This window comes from Denticeps clupeoides, chromosome 7 (assembly GCF_900700375.1).
Source record: "Denticeps clupeoides chromosome 7, fDenClu1.1, whole genome shotgun sequence".
NCBI classification, from domain to species: Eukaryota; Metazoa; Chordata; class Actinopteri; order Clupeiformes; family Denticipitidae; genus Denticeps; species Denticeps clupeoides.
This window is the reverse complement of record NC_041713.1, coordinates 17,551,113-17,572,045: the sequence shown is the minus strand read 5'-3', so window position 1 is coordinate 17,572,045 and position 20,933 is coordinate 17,551,113. Positions and strand designations below refer to the sequence as shown.

General features: G+C 44.0%; 4 protein-coding genes across 5 annotated transcripts; 2 read left to right on the top strand and 2 right to left on the bottom strand.

Annotated features, from left to right (window-relative positions):
* Positions 1–141: 141 nt before the first annotated feature.
* Positions 142–4,130, top strand: LOC114794067 (zinc finger protein with KRAB and SCAN domains 7-like). The gene is made up of 4 exons (XM_028986355.1): positions 142–629; positions 703–812; positions 2,158–2,266; positions 2,705–4,130. The coding sequence occupies exons 1-4, from the start codon at positions 335–337 to the stop codon at positions 3,262–3,264; spliced, it is 1,074 nt and encodes a 357-aa protein (XP_028842188.1). The 5' UTR covers positions 142–334; the 3' UTR covers positions 3,265–4,130.
* A 169-nt stretch (positions 4,131–4,299) lies between these two features.
* LOC114794065 (zinc finger protein 16) lies at positions 4,300–7,024 on the bottom strand. 2 transcript variants are annotated; one of them, XM_028986353.1, is made up of 5 exons: positions 6,473–7,024; positions 5,702–5,829; positions 5,481–5,583; positions 5,122–5,289; positions 4,300–5,046 (listed from the first exon to the last, which is right to left on the bottom strand). In XM_028986353.1, the coding sequence occupies exons 1-5, from the start codon at positions 6,762–6,764 to the stop codon at positions 4,442–4,444; spliced, it is 1,296 nt and encodes a 431-aa protein (XP_028842186.1). In that variant the 5' UTR covers positions 6,765–7,024; the 3' UTR covers positions 4,300–4,441. The 2 variants fall into 2 exon arrangements, with proteins under 2 accessions (XP_028842186.1, XP_028842185.1); XM_028986352.1 differs by having other exon boundaries at positions 4,300–5,289.
* trim35-13 (tripartite motif containing 35-13) lies at positions 6,282–12,427 on the top strand. The gene is made up of 7 exons (XM_028986351.1): positions 6,282–6,412; positions 8,689–9,137; positions 10,306–10,401; positions 10,502–10,732; positions 10,849–10,871; positions 10,983–11,101; positions 11,649–12,427. Coding segments are annotated over exons 1-7 (1,494 nt in total). The 5' UTR covers positions 6,282–6,411; the 3' UTR covers positions 12,224–12,427.
* Positions 12,428–15,191: 2,764 nt separating this feature from the next.
* ptger1c (prostaglandin E receptor 1c (subtype EP1)) lies at positions 15,192–20,709 on the bottom strand. The gene is made up of 3 exons (XM_028987321.1): positions 19,781–20,709; positions 17,061–17,962; positions 15,192–16,111 (listed from the first exon to the last, which is right to left on the bottom strand). Exons 1-3 carry the CDS (start codon positions 19,782–19,784, stop codon positions 15,857–15,859), a joined length of 1,161 nt encoding a protein of 386 aa, XP_028843154.1. The 5' UTR covers positions 19,785–20,709; the 3' UTR covers positions 15,192–15,856.
* Positions 20,710–20,933: the final 224 nt, after the last annotated feature.

Below are 20,933 nucleotides of genomic sequence, written 5' to 3'. Positions count from 1 at the left end.
TTGTCAACTTTGCCACACCAGACCAGAAAACTGTCACAGAAAAGTACCAGGATCGGCCAGGGCACCGTGGCGGCCTAGGAACTGACTGTGTGTGTGTGTGTGTGTGTGTATATATAAATAATAATGTGTAATGTTCCTCCGCGCCGCTAGGTGGCAGCTGCCGCCCACCTTCTGCTGCTCGGAGGTCGGCGCCGTGAATAGCTGTTTCCTCCCGTCAGAACGTATATTTAAAACCGGTAAATATATGACAAGACGCCATATGAGCGGTCGTAGCGCGGCCTGCGTGTGTCGTGTACGTTTCTTTCGCGGTCCGTTCCTTTAAACCCAGCGCACCATGGACACCATGCTGGTTAATGGTCTGAATTTCCAAGCCCAGCTAACTTCCATCATGGAGATGTTGACCAAGTCCGCCGTGGCCGAAATCGGCAAACTTGTCGACGACTGCTCCACCATCCTGCGCCTGGAGATCTCGCAGCGGATCAGCGAGAACGAGCGGCTGCGGAAGAAGTGCGACCTGCTGGAGAACGAGCTGCGGGGCGCCCGGGTCGCGGCGGCGAGAAGGAACCCGGGCTCCTTCAGCGCCGCCGCCGACGAAGTTGAGCTGTGCGGCGAATACAGAGCGGCGGAAGGTAATGTTGCTCCGGCCTGCGCGGCTCGTCACGTCTCAGACGCGAGCTGAGTCCTTGGCGCTGTTTCCTCCAGGAAGACCCGCTCCGGCCATCGACAACGTGTTCGGGAAAGGATGGTGCATGAGCCTGTGGAGGGATGGAGAAGCCCTGCGGGCGGAGAAGGACGCGGCCGTCAGCGACGAGGTGCACGATTCGACCCTCTGAACATCCCCGCGGGTGTCAAATGAGTCCACTGTCTTCTTCTGGGTGGCGAATGTTATATTCCCGATCGGATTTATGAGAAATGAAATGTGATGGGAGCTGCCATATCACCACGAGTATTGCAAATGTTACAGCTGTCATTTCCATATGCATGTTTCCATTTAATAGCAGGTTCTCTAATAACGTAAATGTATTTGTATTTGGAATATGCGTAGCGCAGAGTTACAGTACAGGCCAAAAGTTTAAACACACCTTCTCATTTTCTGCTTTCCTTATTTTCATGACCATTTACATTAGTAGATTCTCACTGAAGGCATCAAAACTATGAATGAACACATGTGGAGTTATGTACTTAACAAAAAGTGGAGACCTGGCCTCCACAGTCACCGGACCTGAACCCAATCCAGATAGTTTGGGGTGAGCTGGACCGCAGAGTGAAGGCAAAGGGGCCAACAAGTGCTAAACACCTCTGGGAACTCCTTCAAGACAGTTGGAAAAGCATTTACTTTATTTTGATGACGTTTTTATCCAAAGCGACTTACAAGAGGAAGACACCAGCAATTCTCATTCGATTTATATAGATTTTGAGTTTACAAAACTAAGATAAGGCCTAACTTGTCAGAAAAAAACTTTTTTTTACATTTATTTAGTGGTGTGTGTATGTGTTAGATTCGTCTGAAATACTTCTTGCTTCTTAAAGGTGGTGATAGTCTCGGCTAGTCGTGTGGAGGAGGGCAAGTTGTTCCACCAGCCAGGGACAACAAAGGAGAACAGAGTTGATTGGAATCGGAGACCCCGTGAAGAGGGAATTTTCAGTCTCATGTCATTTGCAGGTCTGAGAGGGCGTGCAGGAGTGTATCTAGGTAGTAGTGTATTGATGTAGGAGGGCGCAGTTCCATTTACAGCCCTGTAGGCAGCATCAAGGATTTGAACTCAATGCGAGCAGCTACCGGGAGCCAGTGGAGAGAGGTAAGAAGAGGTGTAACATGGGTGTATTTCGGCTGGTCGAAAATGAGACGGGCTGCCACATTTTGGACCATTTCAGGTGACGACATCTTGAAGCTCATTGAGAGAAAGCCAAGAGAGTGCAAAGCAGTAATCAGCGTAAAGGGTGAAGAAACTAGAATATAAAACATGTTTTCAGTTATTTTACCTTTTTTGTTAAGTACATAACTCCACATGCGTTCATTCATAGTTTTGATGAATGCAGAAAATGAGAAAGTGTGTCCAAACCTTTGGCCTGTACGGTATATGTATCCCGTTACACGTATTCCACAAGAATATGCGACACCGCAACGTGACGATTTCTCCCGTGGCGCTGCTTCAGCCGATCGAGCTGCTGGATGACGAACCGGACATGATCCTGATTAAAGAGGAGACGTTTGAAGACTGCCAAGTGAAGAGTAACCCACGCAGGGTTCCGAGGAACAGCGAGAGTGAGTGGATCTTTCTACATTTAGCCCTAGATGTTGGTGTGGTGTCTATATTCCCCCGTCTTGTTAGTTCCAAGTCATCGTACCGTCTTTAAACGGCATAAAGCTAAATTCACACCCAAATCGTCGCAGTTTACACTCATTCCTCAAACTCGATGACAAATGACAGCGTTCCACATGTTTGGTGGCAGCAGCCTCAACCAACACCAGCCATCAGTTTGAAAACGGTCCTCTGCTCGCTGCCATGAGATAATTACCGTTTTTTGTCACATGATTCTAACCGCTGGCCGGCTGGTGTTTGTACATTCGAGGTGAAATGAGCTGAAGTTACAGCTTCGTGCCGTGAACGCTGACCGATTGTTCCGATTAGGGCCTTTTTGAACCAGACGTTACGCACAGTAGACGCGAGGTTGACGTCTGCGTTCTCTTGAACTGAACCAGGGGTTCCCCAGACCGACGGCGAGAGAAGCACCGACGGCCTCCAGCGCTACCAGGAGGAGTTCATCTCGTACTGCCTACCGTCCGGGGACCAGGCAGGACAGAACATGCAGCTGACGGACGAACCCGCCCCCTCCGACGCAGCCAAAGGCGGCCAGGACTCTGACGACTGCCCGGCCTTTTATCCCGCCGCCACGGACTCCAGCGCCACGCCGCGCGGCTACGCGGGCAAGCGCAAGTTCAGCTGCGTGTTCTGCGGGAAAACCTTTAACTACCTGAGCTACCTGAAGGTCCACGTGCGCCGCCACTCGGGAGAGAAGCCGTTCGGCTGCGTCGTGTGCGGCAAGCGCTTCGCCCAGAAGACGTACCTGAAGCTGCACGAGCGCACGCACTCCGGCGAGAAGCCGTACAGCTGCATGGAGTGCGGGAAGAGCTTCTCGCAGAAAAGCTCCCTCAACGTCCACCTGAGGAGCCACACGGGGGAGAAGCCGTACAGCTGTTTAGAGTGCGGGAAGAGCTACGCCTATAAACACGGATTTAAGACCCATCAGTGTGTCAGTTAGTGGGGTGGGCGGGGCTAAAAAAAATGACCGTGGACGTTACATTTCGAGTCGGTTCCTGTTTGATGTTCTCTATGTAATAGACGAGGAGTACGTGTGCAAGCTCAGTGTTATATTTCGATTCTATTTCTATGATGCCGCAAGCAGCCGTTGTACCACTTTATTTAACTTTAAACTGAACGTATAGTCGATGTTCAACAGCATGTAAATCACCGTGCAAGGGACGAGAAGGCGGCGGGACGTATTCCTCCAAGTGTTGCTCTCCCCGCGTTGGCACGGGTTTGTTCAGGACGTACACCAGGTGGACTGGTGACCCTAATTGTCCCCTGCGCCTAGTGTCCCGGGATGGACTCCGGCAGGACTGTAAAGCGAGTGGAGTAATAACGTGTTCGCCAATGTTAATACAAACCAGAAACCACCACAAACCAAACCCAGAAGACACATTTTAATGTTGTTTTTCTAAGCAGAGCTTTAAAAAGGGAGGAGCCGGCGTGATTGACAGCTCTCATTCGTCACACTTCCGATTTCTAGATGGCTTAAATTCTGTCACACGCCCAGGGCGAGTCCCCACCCTGCACCCGACGTCCTGGGATGGGCTCTGGTTAGGACATTTTATATAGCGCCAGGTAAATACGCCCCATAAAGGACGTATGAGTGGATAACAGCCACGCTTTTAATGCAGCGATCACAGGTTACTGTGTGCAAGAGCACGGAACACGTTTACCTCTCGGACTGCCAAAGTAGAGGGGCTTTCAGAAGCATTGCACCATGAGGTTGGTTTGTTTCTTCCTATGGTGGGTTCTTATACTTGATGATGACCTGTATACAACTCTGAAAGAGGCCATTTGAAATAAAGCCATTACTGAAGATCGGTGAGATGTGAAATATTCCGGTGCCATAATAAAACGACAATGTGGTTTATTTTATCAATGTAAAAAAAAATGTGAAAAAGTGTTTTTCCAGAATCGTCAAGCAACAAAATACTGGCTAGCTGATTGTCATCTTCTCATTGTAATGAATGTATTTCCAACGACATTCTATGTCTATACAATTTATTTATTTTATATGATGCCATGGGAAAATATAATGAAACAGTTCAGTAATATTGAATGTAAGTATAACCGCATGTTGTTTCCACCCAGTCGCGTCATGTGATTTTAACAGCGAAGCCACACATGTACTAAGAAACCGGATTTCCGTTGGATCTCGGTTTTTCTTCTCCTAGTTCCTTCCTGTGGATGAGCGCATGATGCCTCAGGTTGACCTTCTGAGTGAAACTTTTGCCGCACGTGGAACACGAGAAGGGCTTCTCCCCGGTGTGAATGCGCTGATGCGCCTTAAGGTTCCCTTTCTGCGTGAAGCCCTTGCCACAGACACTGCATCTGTGCGGCTTCTCTCCGGTGTGGACGAAGCTGTGCACTCGGAGGTTGGCCAGGGAGGTGCAACCCCGCCCGCACTGTTCGCAGCAGTACTTCATTTTGCCCCGACGGACGTGCTTGTGCTTCTGCCGGAGAGCTTCCGGTGGAAGTGCGCCCTTGCACTCCTTGGATTTGTGCGGCCTCACCCCTTTGTGGCTTTTCAGGTGTAACGTGAAGCAGTTTTGCCTGGAGAACCTTTTGCCACAAATTTTACAGTGCAGTTTCTTTCTCCGGCCCAACTTCCGCTTCTGCGTGTTTGCTTGGCTGCTTTCGGAGTTTGTCACGCCTGTTGCTGCGACAAAGACGGCCTGATTTCCAGGAAGTCCCTCGAAGGCTATCAGCTCCTTCTCTCCTTCCTCTTCGTACTCTATAGGTACACAGTGTGGGTGGTAAGCCGCAGAGCAACTCGAAGTCAACGGCGCCTCGTAAATGCCTACCGTACCTTGGAGAGAAATAAACGCAGTCTGAGGATCGTCTGTGGCACAGGGCGGCTCGGGCTGTGGCTCAAGCTCCTCAGAAGAGTCCAGAGAAATGAGATGTGCAAGGTCCTCTTCGGCCGCAGGCTGACGTTCTGTAGGATGTCTTCCGTTTCCGTCCGTAAATCCTCCTCCTGGGATCAAAGCAAATGTTTATTCTTCAGTGCTGCACTCAGAACGAATCAAATCAAGCCAACCAGTCTGACTGAAATTCGGCAATAAAAGAAAGCATTGAAGCAGAATGCTTGCAAGAGGCACAATTTAGTCAGAAAGCCAGTTACAAAGGCAAAAAGGTAAGAAAAGGAGGTTCTCTAGGAGGTCTTACTCTCTTTGATCATGGCCCATTTTGCATTAGAGATGCTGCTACAGATTTCCTCTTCTGGATCCTCTTCTTTAATGGACAGCAACGCAATCTGGTCTTTTGCACACTTCACGAGAAGAATAACAGAGACAGACCACCTTCAGATTAGACAGATTTTCCCAATGTCCCAGATGTCCCATCTGTTCTAAATAGCAAAATGATGCCACAAAAAAAGAAACTCTAACCTCATCCATGATTGTATAATGTATCTCATCATCTGACACACACTCTCCCCTCGGCTCTCCATCTTTCCACAAGTTAATACACCACTCCTTCCCAAATATCCCATTAATGGATGGTGGGTGGTTCAGACCTGGCAGAGGTAAAAAAAAAAAAAAAAAGGTTATAGTTGGTGGATGCCATTTTCTTGACATAATTCACACAATCCATCCATTCCAGGGGCCGGACCACACCCATCGACCTGCCATTTTCATCATTAGGTTGTTAAATATTTGGAGTTATAGAACGGTTTCAGCCCACAGGAATGTAAAGAGTGTAGATATGTAAACAGTATGGATTTGAAGATACTACACTGACATTAAACAGAAGTTCTGTGTTTCATCAGACCATGCAGTCCACCAAGATAATTCAACAGAGCCTTTTTTTTTTTTGCTTCGGGGAGGCATATATATCATATAATGATAATGAGGATATTGAACTATTCCTGTACATGGGATTTCCTTTTCCCCAATTACGGTTACCGAAGCGCAGGTGGTTTGACCGCACGGGGCCACCGTAGAAAAAAATGGCGGCGTCCACGGAAAAGAACCGCTCCCCACGTACACACGAAGGCATTCTTTCTAATGCACACTCATTTCCAACTGCTGCGCAACTATAAAGACGACTCGTCCAGCTCACTGAGGAACCACGATCTTACTCATGACATCAATAAACAAGTATGCGTCCTTGTGCGAGTTAAATGTCAGCATCTACTGCCGCCTGAGGATGAAACGCACCGTCGGGCTCGGGTCCTCGGTTCGTCTCCCCCGTTTGGACAGCCACGGAGCGGCTGGCGTCCGCTCGCCGCCTGCGCGCCCCCGTCCGAACGCGGCGGGTGTCCGCGAGTTCGCTCTCCAGACAGCGAATTCGCTCGGTTAGGGCCTCGTTCTCCTGCGCGACCCGAGTTATTTCTCTCCGCAGGTGCGAGCACTCCTGCTCGACGAGCTTGCATATCTGCGCCACTGCGGACTTGGTCAGTAAGTCCAGGACGGAGGCGAGTTGCGTTTGAAACGACTTGCACGCCGCCATGGCCCACGTCGCGGCGCTCCCTGGCTGCTGCTTTCCCGAACGAGGTGTTTTGTGTCTGGAGAACGCGGCCTGTCCGCATCCGGGTTTCTGGATCCAGCGCGGCGGGAAGTCGCGACTTGTTTCCGGGTTTGGCGCGGAATCTTCCCTCCCTCGGTCACCTCTTGTGCAAAGTTCATAAAACTGGATAGGGAATAGCACACGTCCTCTAATTCTCTTGTTCTGCCCCTGACGACACACTAAACGCTGCAAAACGAGATGGGCGTGTCCTGGGAGCAGAGACGTTACTTGAAGTTATGGGCGGGGCGAGAGGTTGGCGACGCCCACCGGGACATTGGCAGCCTTGAGACGACACCACCACTCCAGGGATTTAATATGATTATAATATTCTACAATTCGTTTTGGAAGAGAGCTCTTGTTTAATCAACTAACTTTAGGTTAAGAGGCTGTCGCTTTTGGCACAAGAATCTTTTAAAGGAAGGATGTATTTCATTTATAAGACGTTGATTAAAATGATCACTGAATGGAAAACATTCACATTAGGTATTACACAGTGACTATTAAATAAGTGGTTTCAGTCAAAATTTAGTTACAAACCTGGCCAATTCAGATTTGGGGCAGTAGTGGCCTAGTCGTCAAGGAAGCGTCCCCGTAATCAGAAGGTTGCTGGTTCGAATCCTGATTCGCCAAGGTGCCACTGAGGTCATGGCTGCCCACTGCTCACCAAGGGTGATTGTTAAAAGCACTGGAGACATTTCGTTGGGTCACCGTGTGATGTGCTACAATTGCAACTTGTGTTTGTATAAATTCAGAAGAAAGTTGATGTCAGGGGGTGGGGTTTGTAGGTGTGGTGTTTACTTGCTAAACTTGAGACTTTATCTGCTTTATTTCTATCTGCATTAAAAATGATTGCTAGTTAGTTGTGTCATCTTGAAATGATGTTGCTCTACCCATGTTTATGATCATCAGATTTTAATAGTCTCTACAAACATCTAAATATTTCTCAACCCACATTTATGGCAATTATCAGACACCCTTATCCAGAGCACCATACAATCAGTAGTTACAGGGACAGTCCCCCCTGGAGACACTCAGGGTTAAGTGTCTTGCTCAGGGACACAGTGGTAGTAAGTGGGATTTGAACTTGGTTCAAGGCAACTACTATTAGCACATGTACACACCTCAATAATCGACTAGTTAAAAGACACACACTCCAGTTTTAAACATTACACACACCGTCACACGAAACATTGTGTATTGTGAATGTGTATCCATGAAAGTGAAATGATTGTCATTGTGAAACACTGCAGCACAGCACGCGGTGAAACAACAAAATGTGTCCTCTGATTTTAACCAACACCCTTGGTGAGCAGTGGGCATCCATGACAGGCGTCCGGGGAGCAGTGTGTGGGGACGGTGCTTTGCTCTGTGGCACATTGGTGGACTCGAACCGGCAACCTTACTGATTATGGGCCCATTTTCTTTACCCGCTACCCTACCAACCACTGCCCCAGCATAGTGTGTTTTTTTCTATTTTGTGAAGTTTCTCCTCCCTGGTCATTACAGTGACCAATGTCTTGTGTAGTCCAGCACTGTTTTATGGTATTTGGGGGATCCACACAATATTAGGAAGATATTGTCAGAATATACAATACTGTATATGTAGATTTTAAATCAGCACTATAAATGACAAAATCAATTAAACAATGACTGTTTTAATCTGTAGTCATTTTTACACATGGAACGCGGTATCATGTTGCATGTGACGAATGATTTATCATTTGCAAATGCTATTACAAATGTCTGTAGCTAGCTGCAATTTCCATTTTATAATGCTCTTATATCAGTGACCTCTTTTCCATGTTTTTTTTTTGTGTGTGTGTGTGTGTGTGAAACGCATGCTCTTAATGACCACTTCCTGGGGCAGTGGTTGGTGTACAGAAACTCTATCTGACCCCAGAGGGTGGCGAAAGACTCAGAGAAGACATGGCAACACGACATTCTCTCCTGGAGGACGACCTGTCTTGCCCGATCTGTGGGCACATTTTCCAGCAGCCCGTGGTGCTTTTCTGTAGACACAGATTTTGTAAACCTTGTCTGGAGAGCACATGGAAACAGGGAGATTGTAGCTGTCCTTTGTGCTGCCAGCCCTCCTCTGTAAATGAGCTCATTGTGAACACCATGCTGGAGAAGACGTGCGAGGCTTATGTGAAGGAGCGAATCCGAAATGACCCCGATGCGTGCAAGGAGCACGGTGACACGCAGACTCTATTTTGCCTGGAGGATCTGCAGCCTATCTGTGAGATTTGTAAATTGTCAGCTAGCCACAAAGACCACAGGCTGTATTCCGTAGGCGAGGCTGTCCAGGACTGTAAGGTATGTGATGGATAACCTCAATAATTAGCTAAATACATTTTCTAAAACAAAGAACCCAAAAATGGGTAAAAACATGTAAATGATGAATTTCCATAGATGTAAAAATAAAAAGGGAGTTGGGGGTCTGGTTTTATTAAGAAAATCAGTCACATAATACAAAAATTGTCAAACTCTGACTTGATGCTCGGAGATGCGCTATTTGTGAGCGCCTGGCAAGGCTTATAATTCCCGCTAATAATAGACATATATTTTGGGTGGACTGGGTGAGGGGCTGCTTGGAGCTGCTGAAATCAGACTCCCCGGCACTTTCTCAAGTGTTTGCCGCCGACACCACCTGCTCATCCTTAACTCTGCCCTTGGGACCTCACCACATTACCCAGAGTGTGGATGGAAGTGAGTGCGTCTTGATGATATAATTCGACTGCAAGTTCCTCTTCACCTAATGGGCAATTATCACGACCTATGAGCCAGCAGACGGATAGGACCGTTAATTAGGGACAGCTACCCTGGCAGCCTCTTCCAAAGGCTCCTACAGTCTGACTTGCCGTTTGACCAACGGTCTTAATTTCCCCTCAGGAGCGGCATCGAATAGGACACTTGCCTACAGCCTGAAGCACAGGCATCCATACGGCACTGCGTCACATTTGATCCCTCGGAGACACACTTCTTAACAGCAGGGGCACATATATGAAGGCCATATGGATGGATGCCATTTGGGGGGAAATTGTTTAGTGCTTTCTATATTAGGCCACCTACAGGGATCCAGTTTAGACTGGAGTTATGGCCCCTTTATAGAACACTTTATCATGCACAAATGCAACTTTGAGGAAATTCAATGATTTCTTCTGCAGAGTAGCCAATATGGCACATTTTAGCACTAAATTGAGTGCTACAGTGACGCTGTGGGGGCATCAATGGGGTGGTTTTCCAGGATGATTTTGTTACAACTTACAGTTCGTCCTTAGTAGTTTGTGATCACAAGATGGCAGCATATATTGCAACACAAAAATACATCACTACTGTGTCTCAATCCATGTCTCACAACCACATAATTCCTGGTTCGATCGGAAACAATGTTGTCCAACAGTGCATCCGACGGACTTCACCTCTGAAGTCTAAGTCCAATATAAGCATGAGAGCATATGTAATGTTTCTTCTTGCATTTCAGGCTGAACTCAAAAATGACCTGAAGCCATTGAAAGAGAGGTTAAAGCTCTTCAGGAAGGCCAAGCATTCCTTTGATCGGGCAGCAGAGCACGTAAAAGTACATTTTCTTACTCTATTGCTTGCTAAGGCCTATCGGACAAAATTATCCTCATAAAATAAAAATTGTAAACGCGGCACGAAAACATGTCTCATTGCAGAATCAAGCTGAAAGCACAGAGAGGCAAATAAGGAAAGAGTTTGAGGCGCTTCGCCAGTTCCTGCAAGACGAAGAAGCTTCCAGGCTTTCGCTCCTGAAGGAGGAGGAGCAGCAGAAGATGCAGCTGATAAATGATGGGATTAATGACATTGAGAGCGAAATGACATCCACTGAAAACGCCATCAGAACTGCTGAGCAAGAGATGATGTCTCGCGACGTTCTGTTCCTGAAGGTCAGAGGTCGATCACAAAGATTTTATAAAGCAGATCGAAGCAGAATTAAATGTGTTTACATACTGAATGGTTTTAGCTTTTTTTTTTGTAAAGTTTATTTGTGTAATTCCCACAGAACTACAAAGAAACAATAAAAAGGTACAAGACATTTATTCATTATTTATAAGGAACTTCTGGCTGTGTATTGTCAACATTATCCACAGATTATGGAGCTGTGTGGTTTAATGCTGTCATGTCATTTTATTTCAGAATTTGGCGTCTACCCCCAAATCCAGAGATGAAATCTGGAGCGTTGATTGATGTTGCCAAACACTTGGGCTCCTTAAAGTACAAAGTCTGGAATGAAATGCGAAGAATCACTCATTACTGTGAGTATAGAAATGGTCAGTGCATGAAAGGTAGTTATTTATACTGAAAAACACTATTAAGAGACAGCAAAGGAGAGAACAGACAGGATCGATGAAGAGAAAAGTCTTCTAAACGTGCATAGCCACAAGAGCAATAATACAGTATGTAAGGGAAAGGTAAAATGGGTCATGCTTTATTGCAAGGCCTTGTGCCTATGACCACAGCACCAGTACCAACATCTTGGTTCTAATCACTCCAGTGCATAGTATTAAAGTACATTTACATTTACAGCATTTATCAGACGCCCTTATCCAGAGTGACTTACAATCAGTATTTACAGGGACAGTCCCCCCCTGGAGACACTCAGGGTTAAGTGTCTTGCTCAGGGACACAATGGTAGTAAGTGGGGTTTGAACCTGGGTCTTCTGGTTCATAGGCGAGTGTGTTACCCACTAGGCTACTACCACCCCACCCCAAAGTAACTCTGATGTAAAACCATGTTGAAGGTAGAGTAATTGTTTAATTTTGCAGTATTTTGATTGATTGGCTGTTTCTTTGTGGCTCCAGCTCCTGTTACTTTGGATCCTAACACGGCAGCCAGCTGTTTCCTCCTTTCAGATGACCTGACTGAAGTACTGTGCTGCACCCACCCCTTCACTCTTCCGGACAACCCTGAACGATTCGACATCAGTGCCGAGATGCTGGGCCATGAGGGATTCAGTTCTGGCCGACATGTGTGGGATGTGGAAGTAAAGAAAAACTCTTACTGGGTGATCGGGGTGGCGAGCGAATCTATTAGGAGGAAAGGCAAGAATGTGCTGACACCAGCTGAAGGATTCTGGACTATTCGCTTTCGCAACGGGGAGTACAAGGCCTGCTCAGCACCGTGGTCGCCTCTGACTATGACCAGGGAGCCTCAGGTCATAAGGATTGTGCTGGACATGGACAGGTCCAGGGTGGCCTTCTACGACCCCCAGGTCAGGACGCCTCTGCACACGTTCACCGACCTCATCGCTCCAAGGGTGTACCCTTACTTCTGCACGGCGTGCAAGGAACATTCTCTGAGAGTGATGCCTGCAAGACTATCTGTTGTGATGGACTACATGAGATCATCTGAAGAATACTGGATTAATTTGAATTAAGCATGCATTGATAAGCAATAATCCACATATCTGTCAACACTTCTCAAACAATGCTTTACTCAACATTTATTATAATTCATATTTTTATTTTAGTTCCTCCAAATGTAAGGACAGATTGTGTAAGATTAAGATTCTTGTTAAGATACCTGTGTAAGTATAAGATTGCTCAAAGATAATCTGATAAAATAAAATTAGTGCACTATAGGCAGCTCCAGTATTTAAAATGTAAATGGCTCTGCTGTTTATGGTATATCTATGTAATAAATTATAAAAAAAAAAAAACATTAAAACTCATTATCTTCTGTACCATGACTAGTCTGTGCATGTCATGGATTGAATGAATACCTTATCTATCTCTACACTCTGTTAGTTAATCTGTCAAATCATGATGAGCACCCATAGCATCACCAAAATGACACCAAAGCAGTTGTGAACAAAGTATACAAGACATGTACACTGTATACATCAAATTATATTTTTCTCAGAATTTCATAGCCAATGCAAATGACAGTCATCCATCAACCACTTGGGGATTAGAGTCATTGAGCACACACATTTTTCCTTTGGGTCAGACTTCATATTTGTGTGAAGGAGCACCTAGTCATCTCATAACTCTTTTAGCAGGTCTACCTCTGAATGCCACCCAATCTCTACAACTACTACAAAATGCAGCAGCACGACTGATCTTCAACCTTCCCAAATTCTCCCACACCGCCCCTCTGCTACGTTCCCTCCACTGGCTCCCAGTAGCTGCACGCATCAGATTCAATATACTGATGCTGGCCTACAAAGCCAAACATGGGGCATCACCAGCCTACCTCAGGGCAGTTATTATACCTCCATCTCTGAAGGTACGAGGAAGACACTCGTCTAGACTCTTCTCTGTCTTGTATTCATAGTTGGGGTCCTAGTGAAAAAGAACTGATTACTTCATAATAAACTGTAACCATGCTGTAAGTCGCCCTGCATAAGGGCTGCCAAATGCCATGAATGTAAATGTAATGTAAATAAAATAGATATGTTGGATACATATATGATTAAGCACTATATATATTCATGCGGTATTTTTGAAAACCACTAAAGTGTAAAGTGAAGTGATTATACAATTTGCAGTTATTGAATTGTATTGTGAATTGACAATTTTTATTCACCGTTGACCCTCTAAGCACAAAAACACACACACTGATGAAGCAATGCATGCCATTAAGTGAGCTTCCACTCTTTATCACACTTTATCTCTCTTGGGACTGAACATAAATCTTAAGCACTGTCTGTCATCTTGTTTTACTGCACAGTGCAATAAACCTCTGCTCATTGTAATTCCCTCTTGCGTTTTCTTCTGAACAAATCTCAGAATCCTCCACAACAGGTTCTGACGTAGTATTAGAATTTCTGTAACAGGGGCTCTTGCATAATGTGACTGGCCCTGGTACCTTTGGCCCACCAGGTGGCGGAGTTTCCTTGTTTGTCTTATTGTATTACAGTTTGGCAAATTTCTTGAAACAGCAATTACATTTTTAAAACTATAAGATAACTTGGCTAAACAGTCTTACAGTCCTGCACAACATTAGAGATAATTAGCAAAAGTTTATATCTCCCAAAACTCTTCATACTTGCTTTAAAAATATTACCATCAAAATTTGCATTCACTTAGTGTTTTGCCAAAGTAACCTGAATGGTTCAGCACAACACCATTTCTATTACACCCATATATGCGGGAAGTGAAATCGAGGTCCTCTATGCTGCTGCTTACTGCTGCTGCTGGGCTGAAGTCTAAAGGGGAGGGGCGCTTCCAAATAAAGCACATTTCATTCATACATTCATAATATTGTCAATCCAAGCGCATTATGTCACAATTCATTTTGGTTGGGGGCGCCAGAGGTTGTGTTCGCCCAGGGCACCCAACAGGCTAGGACTGCCCCTGATGGTACGTGTCTGTATGCAAGGTCTTTACAGACTCGCCTAAGCATATTTTCCTTGTGCCTCTTGGGTTCTGCTCTGTGCACTTAACCTTTCACTCCGTGATGCAGATGTGCCTCATTTCATCACTGTGACTCCTTTTAGGTGAAAAGACCGTAACTCTTGTCACAACCCACTTTTTTAAAAACAGAATTTCTATAATTTGCCTAAAGTTCATTACATTTTGATAAACACAAAACATAGAAGGCAAACTATTTCCAATACGTGAAACACAGTGACTGCTTGAAGAAGGGCATTTGAGCAAATTTTAATTACACTTCTGGCAAGTGAAATTTACTGCAACAGGAACTGGTGTTTGTATCAGAAGAACATCATGGGCTTGAGGCGAGTACCTGATAACCGTGAAGCCTTGTCTGCTGCTCTGAGCATCAGAGGAAGCTTAGAAATATATAGCTTTGTGGTTCAGATTTTAATACTTTTTTATTAACATCAGAAATATTTCTCAAATAGCCAAATAACTGCATTCAATGTCATTACAAACAAGTAAACAAAACAAAACAAAACCTAACATACAATTAACTATAAATAATATGGCTTATATTATACGTAGGGATAATAACATCAGTATTAGTTAAAAATGGAAAATAAATCCCAGTTTTGCTTAAAAGGTTGCAGATTACATTTAACATTCAGCAAACAAAACTATCAGAGATGAACAGTTATGCCACTACATAAAAACTCAAAACTGCTGTAAAAAAGCACAACTGCTTTACAACTGCTGGTTCTAATGCAGGGGAGCAAAGTAAGATATTTCAGTGTAGTGTAGTGAAGTTAAATTTAACTTCACTACACTATGCTTAAGCATAAAATATCCCAATATGGAAATACTTCAGTAAACTGCATTTACACAAAAAGATAATAAACACAGTAGCGAATCACATTAACTTTGTAACTGTCCACCTATGGACCAAAGCATGCATGCAGAATCTCATTTATGCATCGATTTCACAGCCAACAGATACAACAGGGGACTCCTGTTATGCATGCCAAGAGGGACACATCAGACAACATGGAGACGGAGAGCTTACACTGTGACCAAAACACAAACCCACTCATATTAATTGCCTGGGACCGCCAATTACAAGAATGTGCCAGAAAAGTATGTGAGAACGTCATAGTGCTTCGTAGACATTTCTGGACCCTGGACACACTGAAGAAATGATTGGCTGAATCAAAATTTCAGTCTGGATTAGCACTTTTGGATTCACATATGTGATTTGCAAGTTTTTGTATGTTACAACACTGATTCTGTTTTGGAATAATTTTAAATAATTAGTCTACTTGTTTGAACTTTCGGGACACATAAAATCTCTTTCACATTTTGAACATGAACATAATGTTAATTTTTGTTAAACATCTACTCAAAACATTCCCAAATTATTATTATAAGTGCTTTTATGGCTGAGAAAATCAATGGATGGTGGTCAATAACAAATATTATTCATATTAGGAATAAAATAGCATCCTGTGTTTTAATGCTGTTCATATTGGTGGGCCAAATATTTTCTGAGGTGGTGTTTCTTGGGACAAGAGAACCACTGATATATGACATACTGCTGTGAGAAGGCTGATTTCACATATTTTTCCCTTTTTTATTGTGAGCAAATGTCTTTACATCAGCGTTGTGATCTTTTGTCACACAAAGACATCAGATTAATTCAGTCGTAAGCCAGAGTCCTGTCTGCAGGAGTCAGCACAAGAGCTGCTTCGTGTGAGGGAGAAGAAGTCAGGCTTCATTAGATGACAAACCCTGCGCAGTATCGCACGCCGCAATAAAATGTAGACCCATGGGTCCAGGATCTGGTTCCAGGAGGCCAACCGCAGGCCTAACAGCAGCTGCCTCTCATAATGATGCACAGGACCAGACGAAGCACTGTGAAAGTGCACCACTGAGGTCAAGATGGATATCTGTAAAATATTCAGAGAATTATAGCAATTCACGAAGATTATCAGCAATGACAGGATTGAAAAATGTAGTTTCAGAAGTTAAACAGCTGAACCATTTTGTCCAAAGCAGATGAGATGCATTATATCTAATTCAGTTGTAAATGTAAATGTAGCTACCTAGAATACATTTAACATAAATTCACAAAAATGTTAATATAGACTTCTCATTCAAGGAGACAAATGACCGTTATTTTTTTATAGATTTTGCTGATCACAGTTACATTCATACTGTACAGGTCAAAAGTTTGGACACACCTTCTCTTTCAATGTGTTTTCTTTATTTTCATGACCATTTACATTGGTAGATTCTCACTGAAGGCATCAAAACTATGAACGAACACATGTGGAATTATGTACTAGTAGGGTGTTAGTAGCCTAGTGGGTAACACACTCGCCTATGAAGCAGAAGACCCGGGTTCAAATCCCGCTTACTACCATCCCTGAGCAAGACACTTAACCCTAAGTTGCTCCAGGGGGACTGTCCCCTGTAACTACTGGTTGTAAGTCGCTCTGGATAAGGGCATCTGATAAATGCCGTAAATGTAAATGTACTATCAGTAATGTACTATGTAAATCATAGTTTTGATGCCTTCAGTGAGAATCTACCAAAGTAAATGGTCATGAAAATGGTCATTGGCCTGTACTGTACTTCAGAAATGCCCTTTGCACTTGTTGTAGAATCTGGCCATCTTTTTTCTGTAGAAGGGGAGAGGATACTGCTCTATAAGTAAAGGAATGAATATTTGCACATCCACTAGATTATCCAGTAATTCGGTAATGTCAGGGTTTGTCACCTGTTTAGGCTCTAAATCAAGATGATCACTGACAGGGACAAAGCATACTACAAAATATAGTTTCATGTGCTTTGGTCATTTGTCTACCTCTGCTTCTGAGACCATGAGAATCTCACCAGGAACGGGCACCAGGTGACACACAAAACCGTAGTTACCACTGCCAGCTGTATCATCATCTCTACATCCAGTAAATGGACTCCAGATAAAGAAGCGGCGGGACGGTGGTGCCTGACACTTTCGGGCCTCTCGTTCTGAGTGGCCAGCCTTCCCAGCAGCAGCACCATTCCGCTCCTGACGTTACAAAGCATAGCGAGTGACAGCGCTGCGACTCCGAGGCCCGAGAAGACCAGTGCAAGGCTGGTGCTTGCTGTAGAGAGCTGGCCATGCACAGGCAGGAAGCACCAGGTGCCAGGAAACTGGGGAACGTAGCTGCCTACATCCAACAGAGGGAGCGCTGCCAGAAGAAGCGCTACAGAGGTGAGCAGGGCTATGGTGTAGCGCACATGTGCCATGGTTACCACAGTTGCGTGCAGGAGGGGTCGAGTGATTCCGATGCAACGCTCGACAGCCATGGCACTTCCCAGTAGCAGTGGAGACAGGCCAAAGAACACCATGCAGGCACCAAACAGGTTGCAGAAGGTCTGAGGTGGCTCAGAAACCTGCACTGTGACCCTCTGCCTTTGATGACGTTCCAAATGCAGGTACAGTGCAAATGCTCCTGGGATCACCTGGCCAATCAGGTTGGTTATCAACAGGGTTCCAGCCAAAAGTATGAAGGGAGCTTTGGCACGGCGGCGAAATCGAGTGTGGGATTTGACCAGAATTCCTAGGCCTGTGAGGTTGGAGATGGCTCCTATGGTCATCGTGAAACAGGACATTCCATACGCTGGTGGACTAAATTTTGCAGAAGGGGTCTCATTCTGAGACTGAGCACACAGGGCAGAAATATTTAGGTTTTGAAGGTTTCTGAAGGCTGTTGGGAAGGAGGTGTTGCTCTCAAAAGCCATAGTGGCCACATCTGGAAGAGATCAGAGATATTTGATGAAATATGATGCTGCTCCTCTTTCGAAATAAAAATAACTTTCATTTGTGGTTACTTGAAAAAATGACAACCAAAGGGCTGTCTGTCTGTTATGTAGTTTCCCCCCTCAGTGACTCCTCAGATGGGCTCTTTGAAATAAGAGATTACATCCCTCTTTTCCTCTTTGTGTGGTCAAAGTTGCTCTTATCATAATGTGAAAATGAAACTACCTCCATGGCAGTAATAAAGCCAGCATTGAAAACTTTCCATACATACATGAGGCTTGTGTCAGCCTGGTCTTGTCATGTCCCTCATTCCTCTCATCCCATTTCTCTGAAAATAGTCTGCCAGTCAAGGGCAGGATTACAAGGGTCTGGGTAATAAGAAGGCTAACACTTTCTGGGAGTCGGAGATTATTTCTGCCACTGGTTGTGTTGGTCACTTGATTTTGGACAGAGGGAAAGGCTTTTTATCAGGACAAGTAATACAATTGCCAACGATACAAGGAGACACATTAATAGTCATTATTTCTGGGACAACTTAAAAGTTATAATTTAGCAGTTATCTGGCTGTCACATTTTCTGATTCAACCATATATTTTGCTGCTAAATGCCTAAATCAATGTTGTTTCTTGTGGGAGGATATAGGACATTTCTTGAAAGTATGAATGTTAGCAGCTCTCCTGCATCCATCCTTTCATCTTCTAAATTTAAAAAAAAGAACAAAAAAAAGAAACGTATTCTCATTGATTGCAAGTGCACAATGTGATTTTATTTTTTAGAAAGAAACAAAAAAACATTACAAAACTGCTATATTACATCATACTACAACACGTACCCATATGCTACATCTCTTGTTTAACTTTCAACTCCCGTTTAACACTTGGACATATTTGTATTTATTATTTTTATATTTATTTTGCATTTATTGTTGTACTACCTCAATTTCTCTGTTATTGCATTTTGTACTGAGTGGTGGTGGGCAGGACCACAACCTCATTGCACTATTGAACTAAGTATGATTGTGCAAGGACAGTAAAGTACTAAAACTTACACTATAAAAAACAAAGAGGCAACAAACAAACTAAAGATCATGTTAATTATTATAATTAATGTGTCATAATTGATGCACATTACTTACGGTTGCCACAATGACACAAACAAGGATGTGGCGCCACCTAGGGGCTAAAGGCACCAGGACATTAAGTTCAAAATCCAGTATTAATAGGAATATTTAGCAAAACAGTAGGCTTCAGGGTTTCATTCATTTATTTAGTGCTTTGTCAAATCTTACCCTTCTAGCAAGAATGACAGACTGTATGTGAACTTGGAACAAAGACCAAATGTCTGCTTTTGAGGATGTAGGTCCTCACATATATTGTTTATTTTAGAATATATTTAAAGCTGATGATTTAACAAATCAAATCTAAAAATATAAAGCACGACTCAAGCAATAGAAGTGCTCACACCCTCCCCACCCATAATGGTCCATTAACACCCCTGGAAAAAGGCATCATAGAAATTGTACAAATCCAAGGGAAAAAAATGTTATTGGCTGATGGACAGAAGTTAATACGAAATGTGCAACATAAAAGCATAATTCAATAAAGTCTGTTGCACATTGTAAATAGCACAATCGTGTTCTGATGTTATTTCATCAACGAACAGCAACGCAGTGGCGTGCATCTGAAATTGACCTGTTCTTTACTGTTGTGTGTGATTAAAAAAATTTCAAGCTAGTTTGTCCTCAGCCCTGATGAAGAGTCTTGAAAGCCCAGATGAAAAGAAGATGGTGTGTGTGTGATTTGTTACTCACCCATGAGCTGATTTCAGACTCCCTGCTCGGCAGCAACAGATATCCGGTCTCTGCAGGCAGAACGCTACAGTGGCTTTCCTCATAACCACGCTTCGCTTGTCTCATTCCAGCTCTCTTCATTTCTGATTTCCCATCCCTGCATGTCTCACATCCAATCTCACAGTTTCGCTCAGCTGGAATCCTTATCTTATCAGTCTTTTACCATCTTGGCACACTCTTTATGTGTTAATGCCATATTTTCATAAAATTGGTTCACATCGAAATAATTTGATGACCATGTGTCACATCTTGGGGTCCAAAAGATTTAATATAGATGCAAACAAAAAGGGCCGAAACAAAGGAGCAACAGAAACAGACCCGAAGGCGCGTGGTAATAAGGCCAGAACTGAATCAAACACAGGTTAGGTTCAGGGTCCACATCGATGTCGCAGCACCTACTGGGAGTCAAGGAGTCCTGAGTAATCATGCTTGATTTTGCCACAGCTAGAAAGAAAACATAACATTTTTGTCAAGGTAATTAACAAGATAATTCTTTCTTTTCCTAATTCCTGATAAATTGTTTAAAAAAGTTTTTGATCAGACATTTTGGTGATGGGAACAGCATACAAAAGTGTTGTTGACTAAGCCCAATAAAGAGCCTCCCTGGGTTCTGATCACTGGTTGTAAATGAATGAAATGTTTGTAAATGCATGCAAGTTTTCAAGTTTGATCAAATATTACCTCCCATAGGACCTAGCTGTGAATAATTAAAACAGTTTTTTAATTGTTGATTTTGTAAATTAGGTCTCCGCCATTTGAGAAAAAGCCATGTCAAGAAATAATGATAGATTTGTTGCAATGTCTTAGTGTTTGAATCACTCTGTGTTTTTGTTCTGAGTTTTGCTCTTTCAAACTGATGTCATGACCATGCGTGCATGACGAGGTGGGTGTACGGAGAGGAGGACGAAGAGTGACGAGAAGACGAGGAATGAAGGACGCAATCACCTGACATCACGAAACCAGGGTTTAATGGTGAAGCACAAGACAGGGGAGACATCCGAGACACTGACACTGATGATGACCCCGGAGTAACCCCTTTTTGGACCGGATTGTGACAAATGATGTTAATGAAAATTATAATTAGGCAAAAAGATAAAAAACATTCAAGATAAAG

What these genes read in the sequence shown, in the direction of transcription:
- trim35-13 (XM_028986351.1), top strand. An exon ending in AGGCTGTCCAGGACTGTAAG is followed by an intron (nt 9,138 to 10,305) that starts GTATGTGATGGA and finishes CTTGCATTTCAG; the next exon opens with GCTGAACTCAAAAATGACCT. An exon ending in GGGCAGCAGAGCACGTAAAA is followed by an intron (nt 10,402 to 10,501) that starts GTACATTTTCTT and finishes GTCTCATTGCAG; the next exon opens with AATCAAGCTGAAAGCACAGA.
- LOC114794067 (XM_028986355.1), top strand. Translation starts at nt 335, where the DNA reads ATGGACACCATGCTGGTTAATGGTCTGAATTTCCAAGCCCAGCTAACT. An exon ending in ACGCGGCCGTCAGCGACGAG is followed by an intron (nt 813 to 2,157) that starts GTGCACGATTCG and finishes GCGCTGCTTCAG; the next exon opens with CCGATCGAGCTGCTGGATGA. An exon ending in GGTTCCGAGGAACAGCGAGA is followed by an intron (nt 2,267 to 2,704) that starts GTGAGTGGATCT and finishes GAACTGAACCAG; the next exon opens with GGGTTCCCCAGACCGACGGC.
- ptger1c (XM_028987321.1), bottom strand. An exon ending in TCACCTGGTGCCCGTTCCTG is followed by an intron (nt 16,112 to 17,060) that starts GTGAGATTCTCA and finishes AATATTTTACAG; the next exon opens with ATATCCATCTTGACCTCAGT.
- LOC114794065 (XM_028986352.1), bottom strand. Translation starts at nt 6,764, where the DNA reads ATGGCGGCGTGCAAGTCGTTTCAAACGCAACTCGCCTCCGTCCTGGAC. An exon ending in CCGAGGACCCGAGCCCGACG is followed by an intron (nt 5,830 to 6,472) that starts GTGCGTTTCATC and finishes TACCTCTGCCAG; the next exon opens with GTCTGAACCACCCACCATCC. An exon ending in ATGGGCCATGATCAAAGAGA is followed by an intron (nt 5,290 to 5,480) that starts GTAAGACCTCCT and finishes CTTTGATCCCAG; the next exon opens with GAGGAGGATTTACGGACGGA.